Genomic DNA, 18,059 nt, shown 5'->3' on the forward strand with positions numbered 1-18,059 from the left:
GGCTCTGCGCTCACCAGAGAGCTCAAGTCAAGTGAAAAGAAACCGGGCCTCTCTTCACCTCTAACTGCACTGCACTGTTGCTTCCCCCAGCTTGTGCCCTCCTTCTCGCTTACATTCATCGCTCTCTCAATTACAACCAGGGTTAATTGACAAGCACTTGGTAGAACCTGTGAAAACAGCGTCTGGAGAACTGGAGTAACACACGCTCCAGAAAAGCCTCACTTTCATTATTACCAAGGCAATCTTTCCCCATTGGAGCACTTTTCCTCAGCCTGCCTCCCTTCTCCATCCAAGTCAGAAGACTTCCTCTGGCAGAGATGCCCCTGCATGTTAAATGTCAATGCCCAGCGCTTGGGTTATTACACTGTCTGAACAAAAATGCTGGATTATTAATGAAAATAAAGTGCCTGGCTATGGATTGTTCCATTTTGCAAAAGCTTCTAATGCACCAACAAATCATCTGAGTGTCGCCTACTGCTGGGAGGTCGACAGTGTGCAGTCACAACATATACCATCGTACACCCACCACGGAATAAAGGCCCCGGATTTCGGTCAGACTTAAACTTTAAAAAGAAGCAAGCAAATAATCTTACTCAGTTTCAAAGACGCACTTCTGATCTCACTTCGGCCAGACTGATGACGGCCCTTCTGAGCAGACACCCTGACCCTCACATCTAGGCGGAGAGGCTGCAGAGGGGCCAGGGTTCCAGGGACTAATGGTGGCAAATGAATCATCACGTTTCTAACTATCATCAGTTGACTCTGCCTCCTGGATCTGGACGCGCTTTGCAGCTGCTCTGAGGCTGCCTTGCTCGCCTGTCTTCTTCACTCAGTAGCTACAGATTTTGCTAAGCAGGCTCCTTGACATGCTCTCTGAACCAAGACCTTAACACCATCAACAGAAACACCCCAAGAAAAGAAGCACAGGAAAGAGGGACAAAGCCAGCCTGACGGGGTCATGACGATCCTGCCCTTGCAGTTGTTCTGCCCGCAGAACGCTGGGGGCCCTGGTGAGGGGCAGCCACCAGTGCCCTCTGCCGAAGGCTAAGTGCAGGGTGGGGAGGGGAGGGGGCAGGGCACAGGCCGGCTCTCTGGCAGGTTCCAGAGGTCTGTAACTTGCTTAGGCACTTAAAAAACATAAATAGAAATTTACCCTCGGAAGGTACTGCATCCCCAGTGACCATGGCCGTGGAAGGGAGGGGAGCCCGTGGGGAATCTGAGAAGGCTGTGGGCTCTTCCAGGGAGGCAACTATGACGTGCGTGGCATTTTCTGGCGTGGACGGCATCCCACCTTGCAGCTGGGTCAATCGGAAGAAACTGGGGCTGGGGCAAGCAGAGACCTTTCTCTTTCCGTCTGAATGGAAAGGCAGTCGGGACTGCCTGCTCTAGACTCAGGCAGGACGACTGGCAGCGAGGCGCAGGCTGCATGGACTTGCTTCCTATTACGGGGGGAGAACAACTAGGAGAAGAAGAGGCCCTTCCAAGAGGAGTGTTCTGGCAAAACCAGTGAGCAGGAAAGAGAAGCCTTGCCAGAGTCGCCAGTGCTTGAACAGAGCGGCTCCCCCCACCTGGCCCCCGTAACTTTGGTTTTGGCTTCGCCGTGCCCATTTTCAGAGGCGCATCATGAAGGGGTCCACTGATTCCAGTATGTTGAAATGTGGTTTTCAAGGCAACTAACAACCATGCTCTTGAAAGGAGCCCACAGCTGAGCTCTCTCACCTTCGTTCAATCCATTCTACTAATGTATGTACTGCCCCCCCACCCCACGATGACTCTGGCATAAAAACAAGAGTTCAATGTAATATCACTCGAGTGGCTGCTGTTTACATTAATACAGCACTAATGTCATTTTGTTTCCAGTTTAATAGCTTCAATGAATGATGAAGTGGAAAGATGACCCTCACAAGTTTATGCTGGGCTCCTAGTTCCAGTAAAGCAAAAAAAAGGGAGAGGTTTCTATGCTCAAAGGAAGCCAGAAAATGAGACTGAAATTGAAACTTGACCTGGAAATGATGGGAAGTTGAAAGAGCTGTCGGGGTGGTGGTGGGGGGCAGTTCTGTGACCCAGCTCTGCCCTGCCTACTGGCTGGTGAGAGGGAGGAGTTAATGTCTCCATTCCAGAATGTCTGTCACCAGAGGTGCCAAATCTGGATCAATACTGAAATGGAGGCATGGATATCTTCTTCCCTTCACATGAAGGGCAGGTTTTTTGGCGGGGGCAGTGCATAACCCCAAACCCCATTAGCCAGCTCATGAAACAAGGTGCCTGTCACAGGGACCCCCAGTCCCCCTCATGTGGCCACTCCAGCTAGGGCCTTGGTCCTGGGGCGGTCCCCCTCTCTTGGGCTTCAAGACGCCTGGGACATGACAGAACCGGCCCTTGGAGAACCACTTATTTTTGAGAAGGAAAGAGCTGGAGATGGAGTGAAGAGAAACATGCGATTTTAGTCTCGTCCTCGGGTCAGCTGGGCGCCCGTGTCCCTGACAGCAGGCACTGAGCCCCCACAAGAACCCTGAGGCCGTTTGCCCTGCTGCTGGATGTGGTTACTAGAAAGTTCTTATGCTGAGCCAAAATCTGGATGGATGTCTATGCAACTACTGCTTGCTGGCCACCTGAGGCTCACGAGGAGCCCGAGAGACAGCTCGTGCAGGGCAGGAGCGGATACTGGAATTCCTTCTAGGGCCTCCCATCTCCACAAGTACTGGCCCAGCCCCACTGCCGCTGTGACAATGATGGGAGGGGCAAGGGACTGTGGAATGAGTTGCAATGGCTGAGCAAAACACCGCTAAGCACAGGCAGGATGCGCTAAGAAAGTGCCAGAAGAGCTGACGAGACAGAGAAGAGGACGTGTGAGAGGTTCTCATATTCTCTGCCTCGGCTCCCTGGGACCACACCCAGGGAGCGCCGGGAAGACCAGTGCCCCTCAGCACTGACCAGAAGGCTGCTGGAACATTTCCTTCCGGTGAGAGCCAAGACCTTCACACTCTCGGAGACCGGAGACTTGAAACAAGAGGTGTCACGTTACAGCTGCCAAGGCTCAGTGTCCCTGTCACCATCGCTGAGAAGGGCCCAGGGGAAGGGACACTCGGTGTCCAGACCATCAGGGTAGCGTGGTCCCATGCGAGGGGAAGGATGATGGCAGTAAATGCAGTGGTTTTACTCAGAGCAGGGCCGGTTAGCATCCTACTAAGGTGAAAGAAGTAAGTAGCGATCCCTCAACCCCATTACAGTGGTACAGCTCAGTGTAGGGTCTGCACATCTGAGAAGCGAGGCAGTAAAACCCTCAGCACAGCACACAGCACATGCTCAGCACACGTCAGCTGTCGTGTCGTGAGCTTTGAATGCTCCGGGAGTTCTGAATGTCTCTTGTATGATTTAGAATGATGGAATCTTTAGTTTCTTGTAATAACAACTTACTTCTGGCCTCTTCTTCCAAAAAATACGTATTTCATGGGTAAGCACTACCTATATTTTCAGATTTTGGTGAATTGGTTTCCTTTTTTTTGTTAGCGAGGGCTGCTGACGGTACAGGAATATATGGTGTAGGGTTTTTTAATCACTGAAGTGGCCTCTTTTTAAACATCTGGGAAGTGTCTGGCCAACGCCAGTCTTTTTAAATAGCACCATCCCTTAAGCAACACATCTAATACTTTGACCCCTAAAACTGCAGATTGCGTTAGAAGGTTTTAACTGCAGTGATAATTCTATTTTCTTTGAATGTAAGCAGATAATCAGAATGTTCTGCTTGCTGTTTTAATGCATGCATCTCTCAGAAATCACAGAATTATACTCATCTAGTCAGTTCTCAGAATTGCTAATCTTAAGACAGATTCTCGATTCTCGTGGCATTTCTGTTAGCAGCTAGGAAAATAAGAAAAGGGATGAGATACTCTGCTCTTCGGAGTCGTAAGTCCATAGTCATTCCAACTGTCAGAAGACTGAGAGGATCCCACAGAAAAGCCTCTGTGACTGCACTTGGACCTTGAAAGCTGGCATGTGGGGTGGGGTCTCACAGTCACTTTCAGATCTTACAGGAAGAGAAGCACTAAGTAAAAACCTTTTATGGCATTATTTTTCCTGACCTAGCCCAACTAGACATTTGACTAGGTATTTCAAGGGGAACAAAAATAAAAGAAACTTAAGGTAGAACCTTGCCCCAAATTCTGTGTGTGTGTGTGTGTGTGTGTTTGGGGCTGTAGGGCAGGAGAACAGTTATAAAGAAGCGGCCTACCTCAGCATTTTCATGAAACTGAAGTTGAACTAGCATCTGGGTTAGAACTCCTTCTGGATGTGGAGAGGGGAAAAGACCTGTACAAGGATGAGCAGCAGAATACGAACAAAAGCGCTGTCTTCCCTTTAGTGGCTACTAACCAATCCTGGAGTGTCCAGGCCTGACGAAAGAAAGCGCTCAGAGGCAGGCCCACCAACACAGCCAGGAAACGGAGCAGCTGTGAATGGCTGGCCACTTGGCAAGATGCTGTGTGCTGCTGTTTGCCTAGACATACTCTTGATCGATCATATAGCTGAATAAAGACTTCTGCAAACGATGGAAAAAATACAAAGCATATTCTAGAGAAAGGCCAGGTAGTGACACAGCAGCTCCCAGCCAGCGTGAGGACTCAGGGTGAGAAGAGTGGGCCTCGGGCAGGGAACTGTCAAGACCATATGATGCCCGATGGGACAGGTGGACTGAATAGAAAGGCAGAAAGTGGGACGGAGAGAACGTGGACTCAGAAGGGCTAAGCAGACAGTCCCACTGACACAGCAGGACAGGGGGGAAAACTCAGGGTCACAGCAGCAGCTGACAAGAGGAAGTTGGTAATTGCCCTAAGAGCGAGTGAGAAAACCTGGCTGGAGCTCGTGCGTGTCCTCTGGCCCCAGTAACTTTTGGTCATTGCAAATACCGTGTTTCCCCAAAAGTAAGACCCAACCAGAAAATAAGCCCTAGCATGATTTTTCAGGATGACATCCCCTGAACATAAGCCCTAATGCGTCTTTTGGAGCAAAAATTAATATAAGACCCGGTCTTATTTTTGGGGAAACATGGTATCAATATTCCATTCATGCCACATAGGTGTTTAAAGCCTATATGTCTTAGTTTATTTATATGTGTTCATGTCACACGATCCAATGAGGAAAACCCTATTTAACTCATGTATAAATTCCTGTTTGATAAACACTTTCTGATGGTGACGGCAACGGAAAATATCAAATGACAAAAAAAAAAAAAAATTGAAAATTCTAGGCAGTTTTGTTAAGCAGTCACTGTCCTCAGGTCAGGCCAACACAAGTGGGCTAGCACGTGGGACAGTGACCTGGAGGCCTTTCAGTGGCTGTGTCAGTGGGGATTCTGACTGTACTTTCTGCTTAAGGTGGAACAGATTGAAACTGGATGTGACAGAGAAGTTTCAAATAATCTAGACGTCAGATGGGGAGCTATAATCAAAGGCTTCCATTTTGAAGCTGAAATAACTCCAAACCCTTCTCTTTCACTTAGGAGAAGACACAAACACCATGTCATTATTTTAGTTTACTGAGTTGTTGTTCCAAATGTTCCAGGGAGCTTTAGTGCTGAAAGGGAACAGGGAATGGGAGATCTGCCATTTTCAATCACATAAAGGACAGAAATCCTTTTAATTATGACCATGCCAATCTACATCTTGCTAAAACAGCTAATTACATGTCAGGAGGACACTCAGTCATTCAGAACAATTGTCATTATATTTTTATATATTCATTCTCTGCCACCCCCCTCAATTACCATGGTTACAATTTCAAAGGATTCAGGCAAACCTTCATTTGATCACAGCACACCAATGTGAATCTGAGAGTTAATTATGGCTGTATAGAGCCACTTTTATTTAAAAGAGAGAGAATGAAAATGCAGTCAAGGGAGCAGGCATCCCAAGATGTATGAAGTGAGAGCCAAGCTGTGTGCACGCGTCCTGCTCAGGGCAGCCTGTGGCACATGTGGCGACAGCACACACTCAGTGGCTGGCCCCCCACCGGCCGCCCGGTGGGGTTCAGACACCCACCGGAGGGCACGACACTGGGACAAACTGATACGAAAACTTGCCAAGTAAAAGGGACACTGGGAGACAGAGGCAAAGCCCTCTGCAGACATATTCTTCTTGTTGTCATCAGAGAGCTGGCTAATGAGATGATGGTGTGAAGTGTGTGTAAACTACCAGGGATGTAAGGTTAGTCAGCTTTCACCTAAATCAACTAGATTTAGTTCTGCTCATCACCCGGCTCCAGTGTCACGTGCAGAATACAAAACAGGAGTCCAGGGAGATGCACGTTTGTAATCCCAGGGCATCTACGACACCCTTGAACTCCTTGGGCGGCAATAAGAAGGGGAGGCAAGATCCTTGGGTGCAGCCAAATGTTCCCTCTCAACTCTTCTGTTTCTTCCCCTCTTGATTGCAAGAGAAAACCAATGTTATAGGAAACTGGGTTTCTCAGGTTGTTAGCTTTCTTTTTGCTGCTATTTCTCATCTTTACCAAGAAAGAAGAATGATGCTGATATGGAAATAATTGCAATTTATAAACTTCGAGCTTTTGAATGTATGCAGATATGAAGAGGGTTGTGTCTCAGAGATCAGGGAGTCAACCCTTGGCTCTCTAAGATGATGAGAGCAGTGGCTTATCACTTTCGGTTTATAAGTAAAGAGAATTAAGAACAGCTTTTCCAAACATAACCTGTTTGCGAGAGGGGTTTCTGTAATCAGGAAACAGACTCGTAAGCTGGATGTATTAAAAAGCCTTTCCCACCACCTTAGTATGGTAGTTCTCCTGAGAGCGGTAGGTAAGGAAGTCTCTCCTAAATGGCAGTCGTCTTTTGGAGCGGGGCGGAAAAAAGGCATATAATGAAGGAGACCGTAGTCCAGAAAAAGAAAGGGCCTCTGCTTTGACAGCACACTGCCGTTAGGGAAATCCTCACAGGATAATCTGGCCATTCATAGTTGCCTCCCGGGGAAAACCTTCCGTTCTCATTATGGTGCAATATCTTTTCAACTGGATAACTTAGATCTTACTAGGTAACGTAAATTAGACATATGGAAACTAAGAAACAGTAAGAGGGTTTTCAGGGCATGCAGCTCAGTTTGCCAAATTCAACATGGCTGACAACTGATCCCCAAATCCTGAGTAAACATCCTTGCTATTTAGAGAGCACACAAAAAGGAATGTTTTATCTGTGGAATTCTCACCCCTGCCCCACTCCCACGGCATCCCCCCACCCCACCCCTACGCCCCACAAAGATACCACCAGCGGGAGCTGGCCAATGTGCCCAACTTTCACTTGGGAAATCATGACAAACAAATCCGGCTCAGTAAAGCTATAAATGGATTTGGCTGGTCTCCAGGCAGCCCTAATGAGTACAGTAGTAAAACATTACTAATAATCACAACAAAATGGCGAAGTCTATCACCACTCTGACGTCGGATTTAAATCACAGATTAACAAAGAAAACCAACTCACAATGTAGAGGGTCAGGACTAGTCAATCGATGGAGAGAGCTACTGAGCATGAGATCATCAACAACAAGAAAAATTATTGCCTAAGAATCTGCTGAGACTCATTGGGGGGAAAAATACTCGGGTGGTTCTTTAAACAAAAAAAGACAAAAAGCAGTTTTAAAAGGCAGAGCCATGAGTTAAATGGGAAGACTGCTTCTAACCCAACCCTTCTTAAGACCAAAGAGAGAGTAAGGAGTTGAAATTCACATTTTTAGGACAAGGGTGGGGGATCATATATGAGAAAGGGACTATTTCCACTGTTTCGTAGCTGGTCAGTGGAATATGTAGCTGGTCAAAAAGATGGGCTGCAAGCCAGGAAAGAGTGTTTGTGTGAAGAGATGGACCATACCTCCCTAGTTTGCCCGCGGTGGAAAACAAAAAATTCCAGCAAAGAAGTCAGCGCAAAATGAGGTCTTCGTGTTGGAGCCCAGAGGAAAATGGAAGAGTTGTTTGCAGATGGAGAGGACGTGGGTGGAGATTCCTGATGAAGTGAGTGTCTATCTACACTTGGTGCCTGACGGTTGGAACCCAGGAGGGAAGTTTATAAGGACAAAAGCCAAACAGGGAGAAATGAAACAACTGTATTTGCAAGCTCTTCATAAGTAGACCCCTTGAAGGTAAAAAACATCTGGATATCTGGCGCCAGGAGAGCTACCGCTGATCACTGGGCTGCCTGCCATTTTAAGTCAAGGAACTGGAATACTGGGTTTGCACAGTTCGGTGACTTAAGAGCTGCTCTTCCCTCATTCGTGTCTTTTTAGATGGTCACCTCTACTGAGCTAGAGGAAAAGGTACCCTAAAGGGGTCTTCTGTTTTAGGATCCTTCTTCCTGTGAAGGAATATGGAAATGTGGGGGCAGGGGATGTCCCACCAGCAACAATGTGTGGAACTGTACAAATTCCACAGGTAGATAACAGGGAACCACACTTATCTACCACTTAAACGGTGAAGACTGTGAAGAAAACTGCCTTCAGAGGTGCTCCAACATCCCCAGCTTGGCTGAAATGAACCAGACGCCTATGTGGCCCTGACTGGCGCTAGAGGGTCTCAGATAAGAGTGGACTATACGGCTCTCACTGGCTTTCCTCCGATGTTAGGTTATCAACAGATGGGCAGAGATCTCATTAGGATGGACCATCTTGACAAGGTCCCTTTGTAAGGCTATGTTTTAAGAAGATTAGAAAGTTTACCTATGTGACCACAGTAATTCAATGAAGTCTTTTGAAAAAAACCAGCAACAACAGACAAGTTACATGAACTGCTGGGCAAGGCTCCTGCACCCTCCACCGCTGGCCTTCCTCACCCAGGGAGGAGCAGCCCCTGAAACAGTCCTCTGGGATGTGGAGGAAAGTACCTGATCAAGTAACAGAGGGACACAACAATCAAAAGACAGCAAGGGAGTTTTTAAGAGCCTCGTTATTTTCCCTTCAGTAAGAGAGCAGTTGAGGGTTTCTATTTTAATGCCACCTCTCAAAGCTGAAAAAGCTTTACCATCCAAAGATATTACACATTAGTGGCAACTCCACATGCCAATATAGTAAAAGGCAGCCTGAACAGGAGCGTGGAGTTGACTCCGGTAACAAACAAAAACCCATGGCAGGTTTAAATCTAGGCCCCAGAGAACTAAATTTTTACTCTTGGTGAAAAAGCAAAAGTTATATGTAAGGCAGTGGGTCTTAAGAGCAGACCAGCAGTCTTCTCTAATTAAAGAAGAATTCTGGGTAGACGATTCTTTCCTTCTTTTCCTTGTTACACTGGTAGATACATTCCTTCACTTTTTCCAGATTGCCAGGTAGGATCTAGTACTGCCTTCATGGATACTCGCTCTCCTTCCTTCTTTCGTTTTGTTTTTTATTTTTCCCTTCCTTAAAGGTCTTAAAACAATGAAACCTTTTAGCTTTTCTCTGGCAATCACTGTAGTTCTTTAGAAACTGAAACTGTCTTAACAGTTTGAGTCTGTTTCTTTAAAAAGACCAGCAAGAACAAATGATACTAGCAACCCCATCATAAAGAAGCTATCAATTATAATCTCCTTACAATAAATCATGGATGTGGCTTGTCAGACAGTGTATTTTTCTCTCCTTTTCTTTCTGATTCAGCCAAGAATAAGCCAACGAAATTACACCAAAATGGAAAGATACAATATGTTCTATTTCTTCTAAGTAATATAAAAGGAAAAGAAGATAAGACAATCTCCTAATTGAAATAAAAAGTCAAACACACCAAGAAAGAAAATGACTGGGGGATCATTCCTGAGAATAACAAATGCTACTCTTGAATTTGTTGGTTCAAGTAATACAGTAAAACAGAAAAGTTCTACTCCAATTCTTGGAAGCTGAAAAAGTATATACATTTTCCCCCTGAAATCCATGGACAAGAGCAGGCCCCAGCCCTGCCGACAGCTCTTTGAAGTCACAGACCCATACAAGGTGGCATCTTCATGCCCCCCCAAAGGCTTCCTCACACCGACGTAAGTAGGATTAACAGATATAGAGACAGGCTCGTCAGCGTGTGCCTTCAGGAGAGTTAGACCAGCTCAAAACTGGCGGATATGCAATATCTCACTAACGGGAAAGGGAAAAACGAAGACAAAGTAAGTCTCACTCTCTCTCAATGGTTTTAAGTCGAATAATACATTTGACGGATGAGGAGGTAAGGAAACGGCACCTTCCTTCTATCTTGGAAATCGTTTGCAGGCAATGGACAAAAAGACAGAAGCTCTGCTTAAATAGCCAGCCCCAGATTCCCCTTTAAACAAGGCTTCATTGTACACAGAAGGGAGAGATGGACCGAGGCAGAAAATATACAGCAGTTGTGCCTCTGGCAGACACACCCTATGCTGATGCACTGAAGGCTTGTTAGCTCTTACCCCCAGTGACAGTGTGTCATTTAATCGGGGTGCCAAGAGATCATTTTCATACAAGGCCAGCAGATGTAATTTTCTTTGATGCATGAATAGTTCATCATTTTGCTACTAGATGACAAGGTGATCACAGGGTGACTTTATAACGCAAGTTCACTGTTTGGTATTTTGAGTTCTCAAAATGAAAAAAAGATTTATCAAATATAAATATCTTTAAAAAGTAACAAAAGTGCTACATATGTGATCAAGGAAAAAAATTCCATTAGTTACTGCCGCTTAAAGTAGATTAAACTTTACAAATATTACCACATCCATTATCAATATGGCTTCCAATTATTAAATAAATTGCCTGTAGCAAATATAGCTTTTCACGCCTCTACAAGGACAGAGTAAAGAGAACACCAAAGCAGTCACACCCCGTCGTATTTCGCAGACCCACCACTTGAGCGGCAAATGTCCCGTCTTTTCTGTTCCTGTTTAGGAAAGTATCTGCATTCGTGATAGTCAGCACAGCCCCACTGGTAAGTCCTCTATCACCCTCGTAGCGAGGGCGCTCCAGTTAATGGATACAAAGACTGGAAGTCCGTTCACTCAGTTTGGACCTTAGCTCCATCCTTGAAAGACTTTTTTTGGTAGCAGGGAAAGGGGATGGACACAGACAGGAGGCAAAGCATCTTGCTTCCTTCCATGATGACCTCCAGCACTTTTCTAGACAGGCACGTACCTGGACCACATACAATGCACAGTGGTTCTGAGAACCGGACTTAGCCTCCAGTAGACATTCAGCTCATGTTTTTTTTTTCCAATGCCTGTCAAGCTGGATTTTTTTCTTTTTTCTTTATTTTTTTTATGACTTTTATTTTTGTCTTTTTGTTTGTTTTAATCATGGTCCCAAAGGCAGAAGGCAGTATTTTATCTACTAAGTCACACAGCTTGTGAGAGGAAAGGATGTCTGTGTCAGGCATGTTAACATCAACCAAAATCTGAGATTGAGTTTTTCCATTGACATTCTTAGCACAGCACCCAAAGAAGTATAATCTAGCCACAGTGTGACTATTATGAGGCACGGCTTATTGCAGCTGGAAATCAATTATTCCCACGCTGAGGTGGGGATTCTAGTGTTCCTTTTACTCTGCGGATACTCCTCAAATGGTGTCTGTCAGTCCTGGGCCACACTACCTCAGCTTGCATCCTATCAGTCTTAAGGAAGGAAAAGGGGGACAGACTAGTGTTACAGGAATCTAAAAGTACCCAAGGTTTTACACGTAGCCTAATATTTGAGAACTGAGGGCTATCTAAATACCTGGAAGCACTTCCTTGGAATGCTAAGACAGAGCAGCAAGATTTTCTAGCCTTGGGGGCTGGGAGAGGGAAGTTTGGTTGGTTGGTTGGTTATTATTTACTAGGAGTTAATACTGAGAGAGTATATGCAAAGGCTGAGGGCACCATGCCATCTTCACAGAACAAGAAGACCCTAACGGCTAACTGACATACAAGAAACTGCAAGTTATACTGTAAGAACACATGTTAAAGACCGAGGAAAGTCTGCTAAGGTGCTACGTCTAAACTAAGTTAACGTCTCACGTTCACCCCTCCCTAATCAGTCGTCATCCAGGGCCTCTGTCTTGATTTCGTTGGCTCCTTGTCGGGCCAAGGCCAAGATCGTGTGGTTGACTGCTGCCATTTCCACTGCTAATGAGATGGGGTCTTGGTGGTCACTATGGCTAGTGCTGTCATCCTAGATGTGCAGAAACAAGGAAGACATGTTATTAGTGGCCTGGTAAAATTCTCTAGCTCAGAGGAAGGCATGCTGGGTGGGGCAAGGGGAGGCAGAACATCTGTGGGAGGAAATAGAGTGGGGGGGGGCTCATGACAGAGTGGAGGCGAAATGTATTTAAGTAGACACTGAATGGATATAGGTCCAGCGACTTCCAGTTGACATTTTTATGATTCAACAAATAAGCATGAAAATGTTTTCTTTCCTTGCTGAGAATTTTATTCCTTCTTTCAGAAAGATGGCTAGTGAGGATCAGCAAACCTGGGTCATTCCAGTTTTGCAAAAAACACAGCACTAGTCACTGAAAGCCATACTAGCGAGCTATTACATTCTAGATTGGCTGGTACTCCTACAAAGAGATTATCAGAATTTACGGTATCTCTCTACTGAACTGAGAAAACTAGACAAAAAACTAGACAGATACCAACATCTTTTGAATAAAAATGCATTTTTGTAAAAAAACCAAACCAAACCAAAAAAAAGACCCACAAAAAACAAAAACCTCTCAATTACAATAGGACAAAAGTGTAACTGCCGGAAACGGCCCTGGGAGGAAATGTGTGGTGCTCTCCTGCTGTAAGGCAGCTGTGTGAGGGGAGCGGAGGTGTCTTACTTAGCGGGGGTGCGAGGCTCTCCTCCCACACGTAGCTTGAGGTGCTAAACAATAAAGCTGTGACAGAAACTGGCACTGCAGGATGTTCATCAGGCACTGAAGACAGTGTTACAAGTAAGGGGAAGTTTCTCACCTGTCACGTCTTCAGGGGAACTCTGCATCAAAAAGCTTTGGAAAGGGTAAGTCCCTTCGGGAAAAAAGCGTGGGATCGTGGGATGTGCTGCCCTTAGGGCATCTGGAAAAAAAGATGGAAATGATCCATCTACATTGGTAGATTGAAAAATACTAGGAATGTTTGCAATTAGAAAGCCTTACAAAACATTCTCTGAGTCAAATGTGGTGCTATGATTGGAGCCCTAAAGAGAAAAAGGTAACCCTTGGAAGTGCCGGCATCGCTGTTTCATTCTCATTTTCATGGACTGGTCGGAAGAGTTTAGGAAGGACTGGCAAGGAGTTGCATGCACGCTGCAGTATCTGCGCTGACGATGGTAAACAGAGGCTGGGGTGGGCACAAGGAAAACACAGCAGGCTGCATTGAAGAGCTGGCTGAGGAGCAAGGAAAAGGGGTGCCTCTCAGGGCTTTAGGAGAAGACACCATATTCCAAATGGAAATGAATCTTAAAATCCTATAAAAATTTTAGTGAAACCTGTCACCAGGTATGTGGGGGGAAAAATTCCCACCTTCTTAGTTACTGAATTTTTCCATCCAGTGGCTACAGTTAAATATATTTTTCCCCCCAAGCAATGAAGAGTAAGTCAGGGTGAGGTGAGAGACATGCATTGATGAGAGGAGGTGTGTGTCCATGTGCCGGAGACTCGGGCAGAAGCACTGGTCTTGGCAGAGGGGCCGCAGTGGGTGGGACCTGGCACAGTGTGCTGTGCTGGTGCACGTCTGAGGCACGGACCACAGCTACCCAGTTGCCCCTAGTATCTCTCAAACATCGAGTGTGTGTGTGGTGAATGGTGTAACTTGCTTGTTTGGATCAGATCCTCCTCTCTTCTTCTACCTTCTCTGCTTCTCTGCCTCCCTCTGAACTTCTTCCCTCCTCCTCCTCCCCATTGCGTACTTGCCAAGTATCCTGTTGTATGACAATAAATCCATGTGGGTGAATAACGATTTCTCACACATTCAACAGGACAACTGAATCTTACCACATTCCTTTCTAATGACATGAAAATCTAACTAGTCACATGAGCACAGTGGAGGGACATCAGATTGTCTCCTCTCCCCCACCCAGTACCACACGCACTCACAGCACTGAGCTGGCATGCTGTCCCACCCACTCTGTGGCCCAGAACACACACTCAGCTGCTCACCTGCTCTGAGTAGTCATTTCCGTCCACGTCATCACTGTTGGAATGGCCGCCCGGACTCTGTACATCTATCCCATGACTCTCCAGGATTGCTGCTTCTTCGAAAAAAGCAAATAGATCCCTAAATTATCTGTTACATCATCATAAGGGCCTAAGCACTGAATTAATTTCTGTGCTGAGGAAATTAGAATGTCAGTAAAGAAGAACCTAGATGGCTCTGCGTTTTTTCTTTTAAGCTGCAGCCGCACAAAGGTGGGGGTGAGGAGGGTGGGGGTGAACACGTCCGCCATTCTGGAGCCCCTGCGGCTGGGCGTCTGGCTGACTGTTAGATAGCCCTCCTGTCTTGGGGTTCTGTACAGTGCTTGAGATTTGCAGTGATGAAGAGGGGTTAAGTTTATAAGTGAGATACAATTTTAGAAGCTCAAAACCAATCCCCCACCCCAATCGCATCAATTCACGTTTCTTAAAGGCTCTTTTTTAAAAATCTCTGCCTTTTGCTATGTGTCATGTCTGCTAAGTTTCTTTCATTCCAATTCTAATAATCAGATGTTTCTTAATACTGACGTCATAGCCCAGCGATAACAAAGAAGCTTAGGGTATCACATTCCCTCCCTCTCGAGACCTTACAAGTATCTGTAATATGCACCACAGGAGTAATTGCTCAGAGACCGTGTCTAATTCTAGATCCCAGAACATTAAAAGCAATGAGTTTTAGAAATAATAATGCCATTATTATTATAATATAAATAGTGTAAATAATACTAACCTTTGGTTATTAAAAATACAATGAAGAGAAACACCAGGGCAATTGTTATTAGGCTTTAATGTTTAGGATAACTTAGACCTGCAGTTCTGAGCTGAAATCACTCTCAAGTACAGGCCGGTAACTGTGAAAGGAGAAAGCAGCCTCTCTGATACATTACCGATATTGGCTCTCCTCTTGATCTCCTTCCGTCTGTTAGCAAACCAATTATATACTTTCAGGGAGGTAACTCGTTCCAGATCTGACAGTTTTTTGCCTGTGAATGTATGTGATAAAATTCAGATAATCTGTATCTGAGACCAATTTTAAGGGACAATACTTTTCTTTTTAAGAGTTCTTTTGATTGCATTTATTACTGGAATAACAGATACGGGGGGATTTTTTTTTTTTTTTTTTGCATTACCTTGTACTATGTTCATACTCAAATTATCATTGAATAAACGTAACTACACAGACAGCAACTAGTCACATAAAATGCTTCAATTTAGAAAGCCACACACCATGAAAGAATTCCAATATTAAACAATATTAAAGAATCCCACAAAGTCAGTCTGCTAGGGTTTGACCTTCACATGATAGCACACGGAGATTAGATGAATATGTTATTCTTTAATCAAGTTTCCAGATAGCTGAAGTTTACTTACACCTTTAAGACTTTGTATTAACTAGTATCCTGTTGTCTTAAGACAGAAGATATTATTCACGTTTTCTTGGGAGACTAAAGGTCAGTGTGACAATCCATTACTGTAAGTATGCTGGAACACAGCACAATTCAGGTTGCATTTCAGATTTATTCTTTCCTGTCAGATGTGACTTCTTAGGAATAGCACCATGCTTGCTATGGTGGGTACAAGCACCCACCTGTACCATTCCGTTCTCCCCTGTTCTTTTCTGTTTCAGCTTTGAATCCACAGTGCGTGGAGAAACTGAAAAACAGTTGAGGGCCTTAATGATTTAGGGGTACAGTGTTTTTCAGGAAGAGTTTGAATTCCTGTAGCCTTAGGGCCGGGACTCTGGCTCGTGTGAAATAAGGGTTTAGATGTCGTTGGAGCTGAGTATGTAGGATCTCAATTGCTAGCAGTCTGGCTTCTAGCGAAGGGATAATAAATTATAATTTAATTATTACAAAGCATTGATACTTTCATTTATAGCCTTTAAGCCAATCAAATTAACCGGCCAAATGAAGATCGATTGGCTCATCTTAACTGAAAATGGTTTCTGGTAACAAGACCGTAAAATGTGGAATATCTTTGCACATGGAGAAAAGACATGAGCGTTTACGTGGCTCGGCTGGCGTGCTTAGGAACAGCAGGAATTCAGAATGGAATTACCCTAAATTCTTCCCAGCTAAGCAGAAGTCATGCTGACGTGGGGAGGAGACAGAAGCTGATCCCAAAAAGAGTTCTTTCTTCAAACAGCAGTATAGAATTATACAATTTAAAATTATTTAAAAAAATTAATCTTTTCATTAACAAACCCTGCTTAAATATTTCAAACTAAAATTATTTTGTAATTGATGTATTTGTGCTTTATTTTTAGAAAAAGAAATCTATAGTCTTTAAAAAATAATTTCAAAGTCTCATATGTTAAGCAGCGACACCCCCTGGAAACTTTCCCATGAGGACATGTGTTTTGGAGTAGCAAAATCACATCCCCAAGACGTATGGTTTGACCAGGACAGGGCAGTGAGTGTCCACAGGAGGATGGCACAGGTGGCGCTGAGAGCACCCAGTTGGGACGAGTAAGAGGAGATTTAGTGTCCTAAATGATGACCTGAAGCTGAGAGCGTCACCACAGAGCAAAGTGCTGCTTACCTGGCTTCTGTATAACTGCATTGCAAGCATTTGCAATTTCTTCTCTCTTTGCTTCATCTGGATATTGATTCTCATTGAAGTAACTGCAGAGGCAACCAATTAAAACAGAGAGTTTGTACTTTTTCAAATGAGCTCTCATTACATAGGATGTAACAGGAGAGTGTCTAGTCCAGGCTATCCAATGGAATTCTCTGTGAGGATGGAAGTGGTCTGTTCGGTACTGTCCAATGCGGTACCCACTACTCACGTGTGGTTGCTGAGCACTTGAAATGAGGCTGATGTGACTGAGGAAGTGAATTTTTAATTTGATTTCATTTCGGCAAATTTAAATGTAAATAGCTAAATGAGATGAGTGGCTACTATACTGGATAGCACAGGCATAGCTACTGCTATGCTTCTTTAAAAAATGTCCTTGATATAAAAGTTACTTGTGATACGTATGGCTGGCTGAAATCAGGGAGTTCTGTGACTGAGGCACTGGGAACAATAGGACTTTCTGTGTGTGTCATATTGTTTGTAGAAGCAAAAACTGGAAATGACCCAATTTTCCATCAGTAGGAGAATGGCAGAACAAATTATGGGATATCTATATTTATACACAGCTATTTAAAAATGGGGGAAAATATAGGAAAAAAAATAAGTTAGAGCTCTATCCATTGACCTGGAGGGATGTTTATGACACATTCCTAAGTGAGAAAAACAATCTGCAGAATAATGTGCAGGCAAAAATGCTATTACGGAACTTGAAAAATTCCTGTCAATGTGCACATAAATTTGCATGGATAAAAGCTAGAAACACACCAGGCTGTAAGTATTGATTATTTCATTGTGGGGGGATGGGATCAGTAGGAGGAGGTTTAAACATTTATTTTTGCTTTTTCTCCTATGTTAAAAAAGCATATATTCCTTCTGTACAATAGCACTTAAAAGAAATTAGGTTCCTGAACCCGTCCTTAGCATTATCAGACCTGTGGGACTATATGTGAGAACAGAAAAGTTTATTAGTGGTACTTTTTCTGTCATCTTATGAGTTTAAAAAAAGAAAAAGAATTTTCATACTTTGAATCTGGAAACTTAAAATCGGGAAATGATCCCTTGTCAAAATCTCATACCTCCCCTAGAATGCAGCTTTCTCCATTTCCTCACCCTCCTGTCGGCATTGGTGGAAATGCCACTCTACTGAGAATAAACACCGGAGGCCCCAACCCTTCCTGTGAACCCCCAAACCCGACTTCTGACACCTCCACTCCTCTTCCTCCCACCGTCTCCATGGAGAGCTTCCTCGGCAGCAGTTCCAACACAGCAGCTGCCAGCACGGAACCACCTCTCCTTTTCTAAAACGTAAGTCAGAGAACTCATCCCAGTCTTGTCAACTACTGTCCTCCATAAGGTCT

At 44.6% G+C, this 18,059-nt stretch overlaps 1 protein-coding gene across 12 annotated transcripts in view; it reads right to left on the minus strand.

The window, feature by feature from the left end:
• Positions 1–11,206: 11,206 nt before the first annotated feature.
• The window catches only part of HMBOX1 (homeobox containing 1), a 167,237-nt gene continuing 160,384 nt past the window's right edge, over positions 11,207–18,059 (minus strand). The window contains exons 7-11 of one of the 12 annotated variants that reach the window (XM_019733203.2): positions 16,666–16,748; positions 15,012–15,107; positions 14,092–14,186; positions 13,782–13,853; positions 11,207–12,122 (exon numbers count right to left, since the gene is read on the minus strand). In XM_019733203.2, the coding sequence (XP_019588762.1) occupies positions 11,985–12,122; positions 13,782–13,853; positions 14,092–14,186; positions 15,012–15,107; positions 16,666–16,748 (484 nt within the window). In that variant the 3' untranslated portion in view covers positions 11,207–11,984. Of the gene's footprint in view, positions 12,123–12,907; positions 13,010–13,748; positions 13,854–14,091; positions 14,187–15,011; positions 15,108–16,665; positions 16,749–18,059 lie in introns of all 12 variants that reach the window. The other 11 variants (XM_019733210.2, XM_019733206.2, XM_019733204.2 and 8 more) reach the window with 11 other exon arrangements.

Source organism: Rhinolophus sinicus, linkage group LG07, assembly GCF_036562045.2.
Source record: "Rhinolophus sinicus isolate RSC01 linkage group LG07, ASM3656204v1, whole genome shotgun sequence".
Classification (NCBI taxonomy): Eukaryota; Metazoa; Chordata; class Mammalia; order Chiroptera; family Rhinolophidae; genus Rhinolophus; species Rhinolophus sinicus.